Here is a 19,222-nt window from a genome sequence, read left to right as displayed (position 1 = left end):
ATCATTTCTCTTGCTGCTTCTGCTTTCATACCACTCCTCCTACACCATTTCAAGGTGCTAACTATTCTGAAATGGACAAATGGCTCTTCAATGTTGACCTCCTCTTTCATGTTTTCTTTGTCTCCATTAAAAAATGTCATTTCTGCCGGGCGTGGTGGCGCACGCCTTTAATCCCAGCACTTGGGAGGCAGAGGTAGGTGGATCGCCGTGAGTTCAAGGCCACCTGAGAATGCATAGTGAATTCCAGGTCAGCCTGGACTAGAGTGAGACCCTACCTCAAAAAACCAAGAAAAAAGAAATGTCATTTCTAAGACTGAAGAGATGGCTTAGCATTTAAGGTGCTTGCTTGCAAAGCCAAAAGACCTTGGTTTGATTCCTCAGGACTCACATAAGCCAGATGCACAAGGTGGTGCATGCATCTGGAGTTCATTTGCATTGGCTGGAAGCCCTGGCATGCCTATTCTCTCCCTCTCTTCCTATCTCCCTCACTCTGCCTCTTTTCCTCTCTTAAATGAATAAAAATATTTTTAAATGCCATTTCTAATAAGTGTTAGAACCCTGTTCTTCCTCTATAAAAGACCATGTTATGTAATTAAACTTCTAGTAAGATGGGAATATTTAATAGGCAAAACTTGTCATGAGTAGGAGGAAGCTGTTAAAATGAATCACAACTAGGGAAAAGAGATTGTGGTTTTTTTTTTTTGGCTGCATGTATGAAGAAAAATTCTTTAGCTGAATATTTTCTGTCTCTTTAGCATTATGGGATAAAATAACAAATTACAACAAATTGTGTAGAATTTAGCATTGTAACCATATACCTTCACTAAAACACAAGCAAGCCATATCTGACTAAGGCCTGTTCTTAGTACACACTGAGACTAAAAAAAAAAAAAAAAGCCTTTACTGCCACACTGCCATTACCATAGGCTGAGAACTTACACAATCATAGCACAAATACCCTTTTTCTATTCCATATACAAAAACAACTCTGATTACTACAATCTTTTCACACCAGTACAATCTTTGCAGCCCATGATCTGGAAAAAAAGCCACATAAAGTTACCCACTTGTATAATCCACAAAGGTCAGAAGCCAAGAGCAAGCAAGAATCATTTCTCCTTTGGAAGACAACCTATACCTCCTGAGGACTGTGGGTTTTCTTATAGTGTGGTATCATTAAATTCTAAGCTTTAATGAATAAAGTGAGTATATAACTTTCTCATTGCTGTGACCAAATACCTGACAATAAGCAACTTGAGGAAGGAAGGATTTTTCTTGGCTTAATGCCCCAGGTTATAATTCATCATGGCAGGAAAGGCATGGTGACAGGAGATTGAGGCAGTGGTCATACTCTTCAATCCCCAGTGAGAAAACAGAAAGCAAGGGATGTTGCAAGTTTAGTTAGCTCTCTCCCTTCTTAATACAGCCCAGGATCCCACACCATGGAATGGTGTCACATATAGTTAGGGTGGATCCTTCAACCTCAACTAACCTAAACTAGAAAATCCTTCAAACATGTCCAAAGATTTGTTTCCGTAGTGATTTTATTTTATTCTATTTGAGAGAAGGATAAAAAAGAGGCAAAGGGAGAGAGAGAGAGAGAGAGAGAGAGAGAGAGAGAGAGAGAGAGAGAGAGAGAGAATGGGTATACCAGAGGCTTCAGCCACTGTAAATGAACTCCAGACACATGCACCACCTTGTCCATCTGGCTTATATGGGTCCTGGGGAATTGAACCTGGGTCCTTGGGCTTTGAAGGCAAATGCCTTAACCACTAAGGCATCTCTCCAGCTCCTATGGTGATTTTAAATCCCATCAAGTTAACAACCAGAGATTAACCATCGCAGTGATATGTGCACAATCAAATAAATCCAGACATGTAAAAACAACACATCCTCTCCTGTTCGTATCTTCCCACAAGAAGCTGCTATTGTATATCACTGTAGAGAAAGAAAAAAAAAAACAGAATAATTTCACACCATCAATGGCTTCATATGAAGAAAGAGAAATAGCAACAAAAGAGAACTGACCTTTCTCTTATGTAGAGTCAATAATTTTTGCTAAAATAAGCCTTATCACATTGCCAAAAAAAGATACTAAAGACCTGGCCTGAGTTAAAAAAGAACTATTATCTAATTTTCAGGCTAAGTGATCTTACTTTTCTCCTTTCACTTAGCTCAAATAATGTGCTGAGACAGTAATGTCTCTCCTTGTCACTTAGCTCACATAATGTGCTGATGAGGGAGTAGGGAAGGCCAGGTCATTTTGGAGCATGGAGTACTCTGAGATATGAAAGGTTTGGTAAAATGATACACTAACCAGTGAGGAAGGAAAATAGAAGACTAGAACTTTTGCTTGGAATTTACTCTGTGCTAGTACCAGGTTATCTGCATTATATACCTCACCACTTTATTTTTCACAATTCTGTAATTCAGATATTATAAAATATCTCTATTTTACAGAAGAAAACCCATGCTTAGATTAAATGTACTTCCAAGAGGTTATGGGGATCTCAGATTTGAATCACAGACATTTGGCTACCAAGTTCTAATAAGTACCAAAGCAAACAAAAATGATCATCCTCTTACTAAGGAAGACATACCCTTTTGATTCTATCCTGTACCCATAAAGACCTACCAGTCACAATGAACTATTAGCTACATAAACTTTAATAATGAACTCTGTGAATATGACCACAACTTTAGAATCATAAATGGTTTCAAGTTCCAAATGTTTTAGCCACAAATTTTCAGAAACACCTTTATTCCCAGTTTGGAAAGTGGATTAATTTGTCCCAGCACAAATGATTTAGAGGGTCAGGACTTAATTTTAAAGCCTTTTTTTCATTTTCATTTCTACTCAGTGTGACTGTGCAACAATCTTAGGATGTCTTGTATACCATAACTTCTTAGTGCCAGGTACACAGAATCAGGATTATCTGTTACTGTCCCTACTTATCAATAATAAGGAGACAGGAAGGAGTTTCACAAACACTGCTTTTCATAAACTGAAAGAATGAGTCTAATATATCTGCCAATTATTCAGACCCAAATAAATGGGTAATTTCATGATAAAAACAATTATTACATATACTTATTGATTGCTTTATCAGACTTCAAAAGAAATAATTTAGACACTAATTGCAGAAAATATATCCATATGTCTAACATAGCTTCCACGTGCCTTTATAGGCATAACATATATTTATGCAATGTCCCTAATCTGAATTAGGTATATCAGTTATAACTTTTTTCTTAAGGTAATATTTTAAGTGAGTAATTATTAAAAATATTTTATTACAGCAGAAGAATCAAAGACATCTTTACCCTATCATATTACTAGTTAACAACTAGTTATAACTAATTACCTTAGATAAATGACACAAAACATGCGATGTTGGGTTTCCATTTCCACATTTAGCATTTTATTAAATAAAAATTACTCTGTCTACAGCCACATCATCCTGAATATGCTAATTTGGGTTGCTGAATAGATGAGAACTTTGTCTTCTTTACCCCAGAGCATTTAGAGGAGCTGAAAATCTACAAGAAAATTCACTTAATCCTGTAAGGCTAATTTCTTTAATGAAAATTCCAGGTTTTGTTTAAACTATGTACAAGGAATTAATGAGGAAGTGAAAACACAAACATATTATCAACAAAACTGTCACTTCAATTTCCTTAATTTCTCTTTCTTTCTTTCTTTCTTTCTTCCTTTCTTTCTTTCTTTCTTTCTTTCTTTCTTTCTTTCTTTCTTTCCTTTTGAGACAGGGTTTTGCTATACAGCTCACACATGCCTCAAATACATAGTTCAGGATGTCTTCAAACTAAAGTGATCCTCCTGTCTCAGCTTTCAGAGTGCCAGGATTACAGACATATAAGCCACCACACCTAGCTCAATTCTTCCTTTTTAAGAAACATTTTCACAAAGTGAGAATTTGTTATCTTTTGTACTTCAAACTTATTCATAGGCCTCTCATGGTTGCAAATACCAATCAAAAGCCATGGTAGGTAACCAACTGCCAACTGCTGCTCTTGGATTGGCTAACAGATTCAGTCAGTGGAAAGGAAACCATCTCTCAAACTGGGAAACAAGCCAGAATCATATCCAAATACTGATTCTTCTTTCCATTGTCAAGCTCCCACTAACTTTAGACTATAAAGATAACTAAAACCTTTTAATTCTCTCTAAATTAATAATGGTTATCTCATTTAGCTGATGCTGACTTCACTCTCCCTTGGAGAATCTGCTTCTCTTTTTCAGATGGGATCTGGATTTGAGGAGATAAATGACCCAGCACACTCAACCCCAGCCCCAGCTGAAACCACAGAGGAATTGGGGAAATGATCAAGAATGCTGCTCTCTTAGTTAAGCTGATATCAGCACAAATGTGATAGAGACAGATACTGAGGACATTCAACACCTACCAAACCAGACATCTACATGCTCCTAAGTGCCCATCATTGAAACAGACTTAAAATGATCCCAGGATGGCTCAGAAAATTTTGCAGAAGAGAGAAAAGAAAGATTGTTACAGCCACAAATTGGGACATTTGCATAGAGACATTGCCTCTCCCCCATAACTGACTGCTACCCCCATAATGCATAACCCACAATCCCCATGGGGTTGACCTGCATCCCCAATGAGGAAGGCCCCTTCAGAAAAGGGGCAGGGAGCAGGAAAAGGATGGTACCAACATGTAATGTTTACATACAAAATATGCTTATATCTAATAATAAAAAGTATATAATCAACAGTCCACACATATATATTAACCAATAAAAAGCCAACAAAGATCTTTTAAAGTGGAAAGTATATCCACATAACACATAACTAAGATTACAATTGCAATAAAACCACAGGCTTGATATTTTAATGTAAAATTCAGTGAATTTGGTTTAACAATAAAGAGTATCTTTATAATGAATTCAGTCTAATTTTTGCTTCCTCATGTAGAATCCAAGGCAATATATTGTGTTCAATTCTTATATAAGAGTACTATTTTTATCTCAATAGTTAAAAGTGCTCATTCTCCTTTTGAAATGCTAAGCTTATCTTCCAAGTCAGAAGATTTTCTACATTTCTGTGCATTAAGTGACATGTAGTAGAACCTTGTCCCAAATGTAGAACTAGGACTGGTTATATATTATCTTGTTTGTGTACGATGAAGGATAGCAAGAAACAAAATATGAACATATACATATGTACATATATATTATGTATTTATTTATGCTTTTAAAGGACTTGATGAAGGGGTAGGTCAGAAACTAGAATGGCTTATTAATAAAAAGTGTGGAAGGAATATAGAGTGGAGTGAACCAAATAAAAATCAAGACTTCTCTGAGTAAACACTAAAAATCTTTCCTGGCTTCACAACATACGTTTTACATATAACAGCAATGGGCTGGAAGGATTGCTTAGTGGTTAAGGCATTTGCCTGTAAAGCCAAAGGACCCAGGTTCAATTCCCCAGGACCCACATTAGCCAGATGCACAAGGGGGCGCATGTGTCCAGAGTTTGTTTGCAGTGGCTGGAGGCCCTGGCATGCCCATTCTCTCTCTCTCTCTCTCTCTCTCGCCCCCTCTTTCTCTGTCAAATAAATAAATAAATAAAAATATTTAAAACAAACAATAACAGCAACAACAAACCCCATCTCCCAACCCTCCATGCCATCAAACTTGTAAAACAAAACAAAACCTAACAGCAACAGTAAGAAGTCAGAAGTTTCTTAGAGGGACTGCTTGTGCAGTATTCTGCTGGACCTGATTCTCACAGCCATGGAATTAAGAGGTCACAGGAGCTGTACTATTTTAATTGTATCCAATATAAACATATCTTCCCACAGAAATTCAGATCACTCATGATGCGACAGTACTTTGTAGAACTCAGCAATACTTACTGCTTTACTGTACAGTTTTACTCACTAAATTCTATTTATCATTTGAATATTCCCTAAATCTACATAAGTTTTGGCTTCATCATTCCTACCATTACTTCAAAAGATAAAATAAAGTAAAACAAGGTCTATATCCTCATAAGTTTGTAATACAAAAAAAGAAAAAGAAAGCTCCCCAAAACTCTTCGAGTGTGAAGCTGAGTACCTCCTTAACTCTGGAAAGTTCTATGTCTTTAGTAATTCCTCTTATGTTTTATATGACTTTTCAAAAACAAATTTAAACTATTTTATTTTTAAAAAACTTTATTTATTTGAGAGAGAAAAACAAGAGAGACACAAACACAGAGACAGACAGGTAGCCAGCATAGGCATGCCTTGGCCTCCTGCTATTGCAAAGGAACTCCAGAGGCATGCTCCTCTTTGTACATTGGGCTTTATATTTGAATACTGGAGTATCTAACCTATGCCATCAGGTGATACAAGCAAGTACCTTTAGTAGCTGAGCTCTCTTCAGCCATTTAAAAAATTTTATTTATTTTTATTTGAGGCAGAGAGAGAGAGAGAAATAGGCACACCAGGGCCTCTAGCCACTGAAAACAAACTCCAGACACATGTGCCACCTTCTGCTTCTGGCTTGCATGGGACTTGGAGAATGGAACCTGGGTCCTTAGGTTTTGCAAGTAAGTGCCTTAACTGTTAAGCCATCTCTATAGCCATTTTAGATGACTTTGAATTATTGAGATAAGAGTCATAAAACTCATAAAGTGTACACTACAGTGTGTATTGCATCCATAAGATTGTGCAACCATCATACCACTACCATAATCTCATTCCAGAACATGCTTATCACCTCAAAAGGGAAATAAGTCCATGCCCACTAAAAGAGTACTCCTTTTTATTTTTCTATAACCTGAGAAACACCATCTACCTTTTTTGAGACAGAGTCTCTGATTGGCTTACAGCCTGCCAGTTAGGCTAGACTGGCTGACCAGCAAGCTCTAGGAATCCACTTGTCTCTGCCTACCCAACACCAGGATTACAAATATGTATCATCATGTCTGACTTCATTTATTTATTTATTTATTTTGGATTTTCAAGGGAGGGTCTTGCTCTAGAGCAGGCTGACCTGGAATTCACTATGTAGTCTGAGGATGCCCTCGAACTCCTACCTCTGTCTCCTGAGTGCTGGGATAAAAGGCATGCATCACCATACCCTGCCTACGCCTGATTTTTGTTGTTGTTGTTGTTGAAATAGGGTCTTGCTCTAGCCGAAGCTAACTTGAAACAAAACTCACTCTGTAGCACAGGCTGGTTTCAAACACTCAGCAGTTCTCCTTCCTCAGCCTCCTAAATTCTGGGATTAACAGCATGAGCCATCATGCCAGGCTTCTTGTGCCTGGCTTTTCCACATGGGCTTTGGGGATTGAACTTAGTTCCTCATGCTTGCACAGTAAACACTTTACTCATTGAGCTATATCCTCAGCCTATGAAAGAATTTTTAAAAATTCATTCAGCATACTAGGAGGTTGAGGAGGATCATAGTGAGTTCAAGGCCAGCCTGGGCTAGAATCAGGCCCTGCCTCAAAATAAAAGTATCAACCCATTCAGCAATAATATTTTCTTTATCCTTTTTTGCATGCATGTAAGCATGTGTGTGATATAGATGCAGATATGTGACATGATGTATATGTACATGGAGGCCAGAGAAGAATGTAGGGTGTCCTCTTTTGGTTTTTCAATGTCCTTTCCATAGATAAATTATGTCTTGGTTTTACATCAACTATTTTCATCTGCATATTTCCTTGAGATGGGGTCTCTCCCTCCACCTGGAGCTGCTATTCAATAGGAAGCCCCATGATTTTCCATGCTCCTCCTCCCTGTAGATTAGATATATATGGCCATACTCAGCTTTTCATGTGGGTCTTGGGGAGTCAAAATTTGGTAGTTGCCAGCTGGAGAGTCTCTGAAGCTTAAAAAGAAAGTGTTCTTTTTTTTTTTTTTGGTTTTTTGAGGTAGGGTCTCACTCTAGCCCAGGCTGACCTGGAATTCACTATGGAGTCTCACGGTGGCCTCGAACTCATGGCGATCCTCCTACCTCTGCCTCCCAAGTGCTAGGATTAAAGGCATGCGCCACCACGCCCGGCAAGAAAGTGTTCTTAACTGCTGAGCTTTCTCCACAGCCCCTTATTTCTAAATAGCTTTTTCTTATAAGGTTCATTTTCAAAACACTTGCTATTTTACAACTCTATTTAATAACACTAACACTTTGTTTCTGTTCTTTACATTACTCCTCTTTCCTCTAGGGTGGGTTTAAGTTTTGGTTCTGTCCTTTCATGCTGTTGTTTTTTTTTTCTTGAAGACTTGGTTTTCTATTCACATTTAAGGCAGAAGGGTGGGGAGATTGTACTTTGTAAAACAAAAATGCTGAAAGGATATGTCACAAGCAAATTAAAATAGTTCTAATATGAGATGTAGAGCATGTAGAATAGGGTAAGTACACTGCTTTAGGATGAGTAGGTGTAGGGTGAGTACCTTAACCAAGATGTAAGGCTGCATAAACTTGAAGCCTACTAGGAATACTCACTTTGAAGCATTAGTGTCTACCCTAGAATTCTCAGTTTTCCCCACACATTTTGTTCAATTTCTTTCCAGAAGAATAATGTGACATTTTTACATGAAGGAAAATGTAAACTGCCCCAGGGGAGGTACAGGTAGAAAGGGAAGTAGGAGCATAGTGAAAATAATAGGGACAGCTTCCCATTTTATAGTTATTCTATTAATCTTTCCTATTTTCATTCCCAACTCCTACCTCTGCTTATCTCTATCCCTAAACATTCTTTAGAGAGCTGTTGGAATTATCTAGTTTCTACTTTACAGTATACTCTAGGCTGTAACTTCTTCTTTCAACCCATTTGTATCTACTTTTCAACTTCTAAGAATTTATGACAGTTTTTAATTAGTTACTCAAACTTTTGGTCTCTCTCTCTCTCTCTCTCTCTCTCTACTGATTGTTGGAGACAGAGTACCATTGTACGGCCTAGGCTGGCCTTATATTTGGCCAGTCCTCCTGTCTCAGCCTCCCAAGTCTAGTATCACAGGTGTGAGACACTACACCAGGATGATCTGGTACTTAACATGTTTTCATTTTAATAGACTCTTTTAAGAAATAGAAGTCAAATATATAGTCCTCTATCTTGGAACTTATTACTTTTAAGAAATATTTAACATTTCTGGAACCCTCTAAGGACACAAAAGTAACAGCACTTCTATTTCCTCTCATCTTTAAATTGTGCTTATTTTCTGAAAAACCAAAGATATGACTGTAAAACAAATATAATTCTTTGACATTTTACATAATTTTGGTGATCACAAGTTCTTAATTTATATTTGTAGTACTTACTGTGTTTTGTTATTTTATTTTTCTGGGGAAAGTTCCACTGTTTTTATTAAGAGTTCAAAGATATTTAATTAAAAAGAGGTGCATACAAGGGGGCACATGCGTCTGGAGTTCGTTTGCAGAGGCTGGAAGCCCTGGCGCGCCCATTCTCTCTCTCTCCATCTGTCTTTCTGTCTGTGTCTGTCGCTCTCAACTAAATAAATAAATAATTTTTTAAAAAAAGAGGTGTATAGGACTAAATGAAATGCATTCTCTCAAGTAGTGTTAGAAGTTAAGTCTCGGGCTGGAGAGATAGCTTAGCGGTTAAGCGCTTGCCTGTGAAGCCTAAGAACCCTGGTTCGAGGCTCAATTCCCCAGGACCCACATTAGCCAGATGTACAAGGGGGCACACGCATCTGGAGTTCGTTTGCAGTTGCTGAAGCCCCTGGCATGCCCATTCTCTCTCTACCTCTCTAACTGCCTCTTTCTCTCTCTGTCTGTCACTCTCAAATAAATAAATAAAAATAAAAAAAAGAAGTTAAGTCTCTATTCCATGATGATATATTTAAGTTTGGATCTAAAACTACAGATTTAAATATAAAATATTGGCTGAAGAGATGGCTTAGCAGCCAAGGTACTTGCCAGAAAGCCTGACAATCCATGTTCACATCCCCAGTACCCACATAAAGCCAGATGCACAAAGTGTCACATGCATCTGGAGTTTGTTTACAGTGGCTAGAGCCCCTGGCACATCCATATTCATTCATTCATTCATTCTCTCTCTCTGCTCATAATAATAAATAATAAATTTTTAAAAATATATAAAATATTAACATTTTAAAATAATTTTGACATTGATTTAAAAAACCCAGGTACATAATGAACAAATAACTCTCAAGTATGTTGAAAAGTTTAGAGTCTCTTTTAGGAGCACACCTAAATGCATTATGCAGTAGCTCATCAGGAGAAAAACATCATGGCTTTAGGCTTTCTATGTAGATGATAAGAGTGCTGAACAGAAGAAATGCTAGACAGTGACTTAGAAAGCTACTTAAATGTTACTACTCAGGTACAAAGTAAAGTTTTGTGCTTGAAGACTTAGTAACTAAATTAGATATACATGCTGAGTTAAGGATGGCTAAAAATAACAAAGAGGAGGAGGAAGTGACTGAGTACGGGAGTCCTAAATAATAAAACTACCACATGTTATTTCTTTGAGACAGTTTTGCTGAAATGTCAAGTAGATGTCAACTTTTGAGTTGATGTAAATGTTATCTGGTCAGATAGCACTTCATGAAAAAATAGTTCAGTGTTATTTTATATATTTTTTCAGAATAAAAGCATAGTACCAGTAAGAAGCAGAGGTATATAGATAATGTATGAATTTAACGCATCTCAAACAATGTAAGTGCATTTATAGAATTATGCTGATATAGGTAAGGTGAGTCACACAGGCATATGAAGTACATATTGCAATGACACTTTGAATCCAGTCGTTGTTTTAGTTGAAATTCCTACAGTAAAAAGAAGTTCAATAAAGAGAAAGTACACTTCTTTTTCATATCATCTCTTAGACACAGAAAACAATATTTGAAGATTAATGATCATCATATAATTTTATATGTGCAACTGTTTAGTTAGAATTGGGCTAGATATTCCTTGGAAGATAGGTTTTTGGATAAGTCTCATGTATATGTATGTGTGTGCGCACATGCTTTCTTCAAATAAGTTATCATTTTAAAGATTTTAGTTAATAAGGTTATAATTCATTGTAGTTTTACTATAAAATACTATAAGCCAAAATAAACCTTAATAACCTACCTAGGCGATGAAACCCAAAGGTGAATCTTCTTGTTGGTGACTTTGAAGATAGCCATAAAGCAAGCAGAGTGAGTATGATGGCACTTAGGTCAGTTAACATATGAAGAGCATCTGTCATAATTGCTAAGCTATTTGCAATATATCCACCTTAGAGGAAGGGAAGAAGGAAGGGTAATTAAAATATACATAAGCAATCAAAATCTGAAATACATACCATGCTACAAAACATAAGTAAACTAAACATTTTGTCACAAATCAAAGTATTCTAAAATTTCACATGAGACATATATATGTACAGTCATTCTTCACTATCCACAGGGATATGTTCCAGAAACTTCTTTGAAAATAAAAATCCTTATGTACCTTATGTAAAATGATGTATTTGTATGCAGCCCATACATATCAATCTACACATACACTGTATATTATCTTTAGATCATTAGTAACAGCCATATGATGTAAATATTATAGGGTGTAATACTGCACTGTTTAAGGAAAAATGACAAGAAAACACATCTGCATATTTAATATACAGTTTTTCAAATATTTTTGATTCACATTTGAATTCATGGATGTGGAACATGTGGCTATTGAGGACCCACTGCACAAACTTCTGGTTATAAAGCCCATTTCTAGCAAAAAATCCTCCAGAGGGTTAGTTGCTTTTAAAAAGTTAACAATTACTTGGGGCTGGAGAGATGGCTTAGCGGTTAAGTGCCTGCCTGTGAAGCCTAAGGACCCCGGTTCAAGGCTTGATTCTCCAGGACCCACGTTAGCCAGATGCACAAGGGGGTGCATGCATCTGGAGTTCGTTTGCAGTGGCTGGCCCTGGCGTGCCCATTCTCTCTGTCTTCTATCTACCTCTCTCTGTGTCTGTCGCTTTCAAATAAATAAGTAAAAAAAAAAAAAAGTTAACAATTACTCAACTGACTGCAAACATGTAGAGAGAAATTTATCCTTGGATATATATTAGGACATGAATTAATAACTTCAATATATAGATAACACAACAAAGATGAAGAAAAATTATATGCTCACCTATTCATGAGGATTTCAACATTAAATGAAATGGAAAAATCTATAAAGTGTGCATTAGTTCAACACAAAAGGTAAAAATAAACTTATGAGCATGGATGTGTATAGCAATCTATGAACAGAGGAACAAAAGATAGTATTTAGAAAACACGTTCTGATTGATGGTGATATTAATAAACATTGCACATATGAACTCCATCACAACTCATGTTGATTTTTAATCTCCACTGTGAGTTATTAAGGTTGGAAATTTAAACTGACCTTTGGGAGGTAGTTAAAATTAAATGAGACTATTAAGGTAGGGCCCTAACTCAGACTGTAGATTTATAGGAAGAAGAGACCTCAATGAGGATGCTCTATCTTGATGTGCAAAGAAGGACCTCAACAGATGTGGCCTCTTAATTCTGAATCTCCCAGCTTTCAGAACCATAAGTTAAATAAGCATCACTCAGTGGGGCTCAGAGGGCTGGGGAGATATCTCTGCTGTTAAATCACCCTGTAGCAAAGCCTGCTGGCCCAGATTCAAATCCCCAGGATCCATTTAAAGCCAGATGTACAAAGTGGAGCATAAATGCAGATTCTGCATGTATCAGCAAGTATGTACCCCAAAACACCTATGTGTTCTCTCTCTCTCAAATAAATAAATAATATGTAAATAAAATAAGTTATTCGGTCTGTGGTATTCAGTCATAGAAACAGATAATGAACTAAAATGATATGTCTTGTTTGGTACTATCAAATGATTGCAGGCATCCACTGGTTATCTTGGAATATATCTCTCATGGATAAAGGGACACAATTATACTTAAGTTTAAATTACATTCCAGGGCTGGAAAGACGGCTTAGCAATTAAGGTACTTGCCTGCAAAGCTGAAGGACCAAGGTTTGATTCCCCAGTACCCACATAAAGCCAGATGCACATGGTGGCATGTGGGTCTGGAGTTCGTTTGCAGTTGCTAGAAGCCCTTGTGCCCATTCTCTCTATCCTTCTCTCTCAAATATATAAATAAATAAAATAAGTTGTATTTCAACTCTTTCTTTTTTTCTCCTAATATCCTTTTTTTTTTTTAATCAGGATCTTACTCCATCCCACAATTACCTGGAACTCATGCTGTCTGTAGCTTAGAGTAGCCTCAAATTCATGGCAATCATCCTACCTCAGCCTCCCCACTGCTGCTGTTAAAGGCACACACCTCCATGCTGAGCTATTATGAATCTTTTTATTACTGCCTTTAAGAGTGTTTTATTTTCTAACATTTCTATGATTTTTTTTTAAAGGTTCTATTATGCTTTTGTGATTCAAAAGGTTTTGTTCTTTTTCTTGAATTTCTTTTCTGTCAAGATACTAATTAGATAATTATAACTGGTTCTTAAAACAGGTTTCAACTAGCTTTCCTTAGTTAAGCCTTCTTCACACACATACTTCCAGAAGCACCAGGTGAAACCTGGTCATTCTGGGCCTACTTAGAATTCTCTAGTGAGTTCTCATATGTAGTCCTGGCCACTGTTAAAAATGCAAATGCTCAGGTCCTATCCCAAGCCTATTTAATTGTATCTCGAGGGGAAGAGACAGGTATTCTGTGTTTTCACAACTCTCCACATGATTCCGATACACAGGAAAGCCTGAGTTCCACTACTATAGTACAAACGGTGTTAGTTCAAAGTCTTCCAAAATGTTGGCCGAGGTGATGGTTTTGTTGGGTGTATTAAGCAAGTTATCTCTTTCTGTTTCCTTTACATTTTCCAAAATTCTGCCATTCTACAGTTCTCTACCACACCCACAAATCCTGATGCACTTTAAGAGATACTATGAGAGGCATGAGTTGAATTTACCATCTTCACCATGAGTTCAATTTACCATCTTTACCTAAATGTCTGTATTCATTCTTCATGTGTTTTCATTCCCAATAAAAAGGTAGTTGTAAGAATAATTGTTAAATCTGTTAACAAGTACTAAGGATATTTAGTGTTCTTTTAATGAGACTTCTTAAAAGTTTTACCCTACTTATTTCTATTTTTGAAGCCCTATCCTTAAGGAATACATTCCAGGATCCCCATATTTGCAATCTTGGATTACACCAAATCATACATACACAGTTTTTTTTCATATGCCTACCAGCCTTTCATAACGTTTTGACTTTAAGTTAGGCACAGTAAGAGAGTAACAATAGCAATAATAAAATATAACTGTAACAATATGGTATCATAAAAGATGTGGCTATCCTAGACAAAGGAGTAATTCACATCCTGGGCAGGATGGAGCAGGACTAGATGTCATCACAATTAACTTATACCAGTGAACAATTTAAATTGCAATGATGTGTTATTTCTAGGATTTTCCCTTTAATATTTTTGTATGTGGTTGACTGTAATTAACTAAAAGTGTCAAAGCAAAGACTATAGAAAATGAGGCCCAGGTAAGCAGCACTAGTATATATTATTTTCTTGGCTTTTGGGGCACCTTCCTCCCTCTGCTTGACTTTCTCAAGTTAAGAGTTCTTCCAGACTTGGATTCTCTAGGTAATTTTAGCTACTCCTATGGTATCACATATTGTATTCACCTCTCTTCAGAACCACAGACTCATTTAATAGCCAACTAGACATTTCCACTTGATTATTCCTCATCTATATTCAACCAAACTGTCTAAAACAACTTTGAAACCTATGGCTCAATCCTGTTCTGCATCCCTTCCCACTTCATAAATGATGGCTTTCCATGCATTCAGGTACTTAGGTGAGAAACTTCATTCCCAACTTGCTCTCTCCTCAGCCTGCATGTCTGAACCATGAGCCGATTTTGTTAATGTCCCCTCTATATTGTAACTCATTCAATACACTTTTCTACATCTACTTAGGTCTAAGCTAGAGCTATTTATTGCCTGGACCTCTCTGCAGGTTTACTTGCTCCCATGCACTCTCTTCCATCCCTTCCCCACAGAACAGTCTAAGTAATCTTTTTAAAAGTTAGTCTCTTGCTTAAGACCATTCACTGCTTCCCACTGTACTTAGAATAAAAATATACTCATTCAGTGTGACCTATCAGGACCTGCTTATCTGGTCGTTCTGCCCCTTTCCCTTAGTACATTCCAATCACGCTGGCCTTTTCAGTTTCTAATAAAGAAAAGGTTTTTGTACATGTTGTTCGCTTAGCTTGTATAATTCCTAACATTCTATTTTTGTTTAAATATACCTGTCTCATGCATACACTATGTCCCACTGATCCTTACATCTTACAGCATCCCATTCTTTTTTATCATAGAACTTAAGACAATCTGAATTCAAAATTTAGCCAAGGAGTTATTGATTTAATGTTTATCTTCTCCATTAGATTAAGTAAGTCAGACAGCAGTAATCATAATAGGTATGTCCTTCATTACATATCTAGAGCATATACTTTTGCCACACAGCATATAGGTACTCAAAAAATACTTGTTAAATGGAAGGAAAAAATGGACCTTGTCCAGTATCTTAGAGCAAGTTAGTCACAAAAACAAGATTAAAATCAAGTTTCCTCTTTTATATCTTCAAATTACTTCATTCTTTATTAGCTCCTGTTTCCTATATAAGATGATTTATTTGGAAGTGCTTTGGACATCATTAATAAGGGTTCTACTATAAACTCTAACATTCTAAATACTACTGTTAATGCTCATCCTAATTATCATCATCTCTGTATTATTTACCACATGAGTTTATATTCTGTTAAACAGTTTTATGTATTTATTTGTGAATAGACAGGAAGAACTGGAGGGAAGCAGGGAGGGAGGAAGAGAAGGAGGAAGAAAGAGAGAGAGTGGGCGCACAGGGGCTCTTGCCACTGCATACAGAACTCCAGATACACACATTACTTTGTGCATCTGGCTTTAATCAAACCTGGGCTGGCAGGCTTTGCCTTTAATTGCTAAGCCATCTCCCCAGCCCAAAAGATGCTATAGTTAAATATAAATTCAGTATTTGAAAGGAAATACTTATTGTAGCTTTTACAAAACATTTACCAAAAAAAAATTGTTCAGAAATGGGAAATCTGAACATTGAACATTTTTAAATTCATGAACTAATATCTAAATTATTTTTGAGGTAGGTTCTTGCACTAGCCCAGGCTAACCCACAACTCACTCTGTAGTCCCTATTCCCTGGCTGGCCTTGAATTCACACTTGAATACCACTACCTCCTGAGTGCTGGGATTAAAGGCATGCACCATCACACCTGGCTTTTTTTTCCTTTGAGGTAGAGTCTCACTCTAGCCCAGGATGACCTACAACCCACCCTGTAGTTCCAGTCCAAGGCTGGCCTTGAATTCACAGTGATCCTCCTAACTCTGACTCCTGAGTGCTGGGATTAAAGGCATGTGCCACCACACTCAGCTAAATTAATTTTCTTTTGAAGCAGGTTCTCACACTAGCCCAGGGTACCTGAAACTCATGGCAACATTTAATTTTAATTGGCAAAACTGTGATTAATGTGACATTAAATAGTGACTTCAAAGAAAACTACTAAAGCTGAATGATCCAACATTCTAGTTATATGAATCTGATCAACTGCTGAATATTAGTTTTCTGAGATTATGCTCCATCTGGCTACAGTTTCTTCCATCTTTGAATATCTTTACGGTTCAAGCATTTATACTTCTCTAACAGATAAAACTTCAATTTATCAGTTACTGTCCTAGGTTTTGAGGGTTCAGCTTCTATTTCAGTGGAGAAAGAGAGACATTTTAAAAAAAAAAGTATGGGCCAGAGGGATGACTCAGCATCTAAAGATGCTTGCATGACAAGCCAGATGGCCAGAGTTCAATTCCCCAGTACCTAGTAATGCACAAAGTGGCACATATATGTGGAATTTGTTTGCAGTGACAAGAAGCCTTGTTGTGCCCACTCTCTCTCTCCCCATATTTCTCTCTCTGCTCACAAATAAATTATAAAAGTTTTAAAAAGAAAGCTTAAAAAATGAAAAAGAAACAAGATTTAAAAGTTGAAGGAAAACAGGATAAAAGATTTACTCTAGTCAAAAACAAGTCTTTCAGAGGTATCGTTGGAAATGAGACGTGAATGGCAAGAAACTAGCCAAGGGAAGATCTGGAAAAGGAATTTCAAGACCCTGACCTACTCTTATTAGATCGTGAAATCAGTGGGCTGGGACATAATTGGAAAAACACTAGAATATACCACATAAAATCTGTTTCAGTTGTGCACATATTTATAAATGTGTAGGTGTATAGATGTGAGTATACATGCATGCATACACATGTCAAAGTATATTTATTATCCTAGTGAAATCAATAAAACTTTGAAAAACACTGAGGGTTCAACTAGTATGAAAGCCTCAGGGCAGGAAAAAGGTACATGAGTCTTGAGAAAAATCATCACTGCTAAGGAAATAATACTCAACACGTACACTTTTTTTCCTCGTCAATGCCTAAACAACACAGCATAACATCTATTTATTTATAGCATTTATATTAAAAGTAATTTACAACTGATTTAAAGTATAGAATATATGTACATAGGTTACATGCAAGTAACTGCATTTTACATAAGGGACTTGAGAATCTTCAGACACAGGTGTTCAAGAGTGGTATCCTGGAACCAATTCACCTTGGATACAGAAGGCTAACTATAAACTAAATTATGGTGAAAATAATCTCTTAAGAATTTATTTGCAATAACTAAAACATGAGAGAGAAAATCAAGCTCATTATACTATGGAGAAGCCTTCCCTCAGGCTTATTTCGGTCTTCTTATACTAAAAACTTTTCTGCTAGTTGGCAGCATTAAATCTTCAAATCTCTTAGGTATAAATTCAAAATGAAATGGTATAAAGAGATCAAATAAGCCAAATTCAGAGAAAATAAAACAGAAGCCTGGCCCTGTGGATAGCTCTACCACTGGCCATCATGGTCTTGAAGTTAAACTTTTGTAGGCTTTCACAAATCTGTGAGAAACAGGTGGAGCAGATACTCAATAGAGTTCCTACATAAGGAATAAGTCATTTTAGAATTAGCTATTATTTTAAATGTGACAAAACTTAACCTGAATTTTCTTTAAAGGAAGTTACAGGAGTGAGAGTAATTTCCTTAACCTTACAGTGCATGACATAGTGTTTAAAGAATTACAAGAAAAAGCCAGGTTATCTCAGGAAGTTTATGAGATACTCTAGGCTGAGCCATACTTGGGAATCCCGTTCCCTTTCTTAAGCAAGTTTAAGCGTCAACATGTGTGTGTGTGTGTGTCCAGGCGATGTAAACACAAGCGAGTTGGCAGCACAACTCACCTACAAGTTCTCCAATCATGAAAAGCAAGTAAAGGACGGCAGCGATGGTCAACCTGGTTTTCACCTTTCTCTGCTTCAGTAACTCTCTCCGTTTGCTGCAGTTGTCACAGGGATCCATCCTCAAACTCAGCTGACTGTTGGTCAAAGGTAAGTCCTGGTCCAATAGGGAATCATCATCGGCCTGGAGGGCCGGGTGCGCCCCGTTAATAGGCCTTTCCGGGATTTCAGACTCATCGTCGGCCACTACGACCCGAAGTTTATTAAACCGAGAGAGGCCCGGGTCGCCCACCACCTCGTCGGAGAAGTCGAAGGCGCTGGTGTCGTTCAGAAAGAGCGGCGCGTCGTCCTTCCTCAGCCAGGACTGGAGGCGCTTCCACGCTCCGGAGCCGGCCATGGCCCAGGCGGGCGGCCGCGGCGGGCGGCTCCTGCTTCACGGGCGCGCCGGCTCCCGAGGGCAGCGCCGCGCGGCCCTCCCCATCCTGCGGGAAACCACACTCGTTACCCCCGGCTGGCGCCCCGGCAGCGCTCCCAAGTTCCGAAGCCGCGGGCGGCCGGGCGCCGCACCTATCTGGAGCGCAGCCGCCGGGCCGCCGCGCATCTCCCGGCCCTCGGAGGGCTCCGTCGCGGGCCGCGAGGAAACGGGGCCGCGCTCGCGCCGGCCGCGCCGGCCGCGGGAGGCCGACTCCGGGTCTGACAGGCTGGGGATCCTCGCCCGGGCCGCCGCCACCCCTCCCCGCCCTGCGCGAGGCCGCGCGTGCGCCGCGGGAGAACTGGCGAGCGCCGGAGGGAGGGAGGGGTCGGCGAGCGGACGCGCCGCGCAGGGC

At 38.1% G+C, this 19,222-nt stretch overlaps 1 protein-coding gene across 1 annotated transcript in view; it reads right to left on the bottom strand.

Annotated features, from left to right (window-relative positions):
* The window catches only part of Slc30a4 (solute carrier family 30 member 4), a 29,972-nt gene extending 11,179 nt beyond the window's left edge, over positions 1-18,793 (bottom strand). The window contains exons 1-2 of the mRNA XM_004670149.2: positions 18,399-18,793; positions 11,093-11,239 (exon numbers count right to left, since the gene is read on the bottom strand). Coding sequence (XP_004670206.1) covers positions 11,093-11,239; positions 18,399-18,792 — 541 coding nt within the window. The 5' untranslated portion in view covers position 18,793. The remainder of the gene's footprint in view (positions 1-11,092; positions 11,240-18,398) is intronic.
* Positions 18,794-19,222: the final 429 nt, after the last annotated feature.

This window comes from Jaculus jaculus, chromosome 8 (assembly GCF_020740685.1).
Source record: "Jaculus jaculus isolate mJacJac1 chromosome 8, mJacJac1.mat.Y.cur, whole genome shotgun sequence".
Lineage (NCBI taxonomy): Eukaryota > Metazoa > Chordata > Mammalia > Rodentia > Dipodidae > Jaculus > Jaculus jaculus.
Note: the sequence above shows the minus strand (reverse complement) of the source record. Positions and strands in the feature narration are given on the sequence as shown.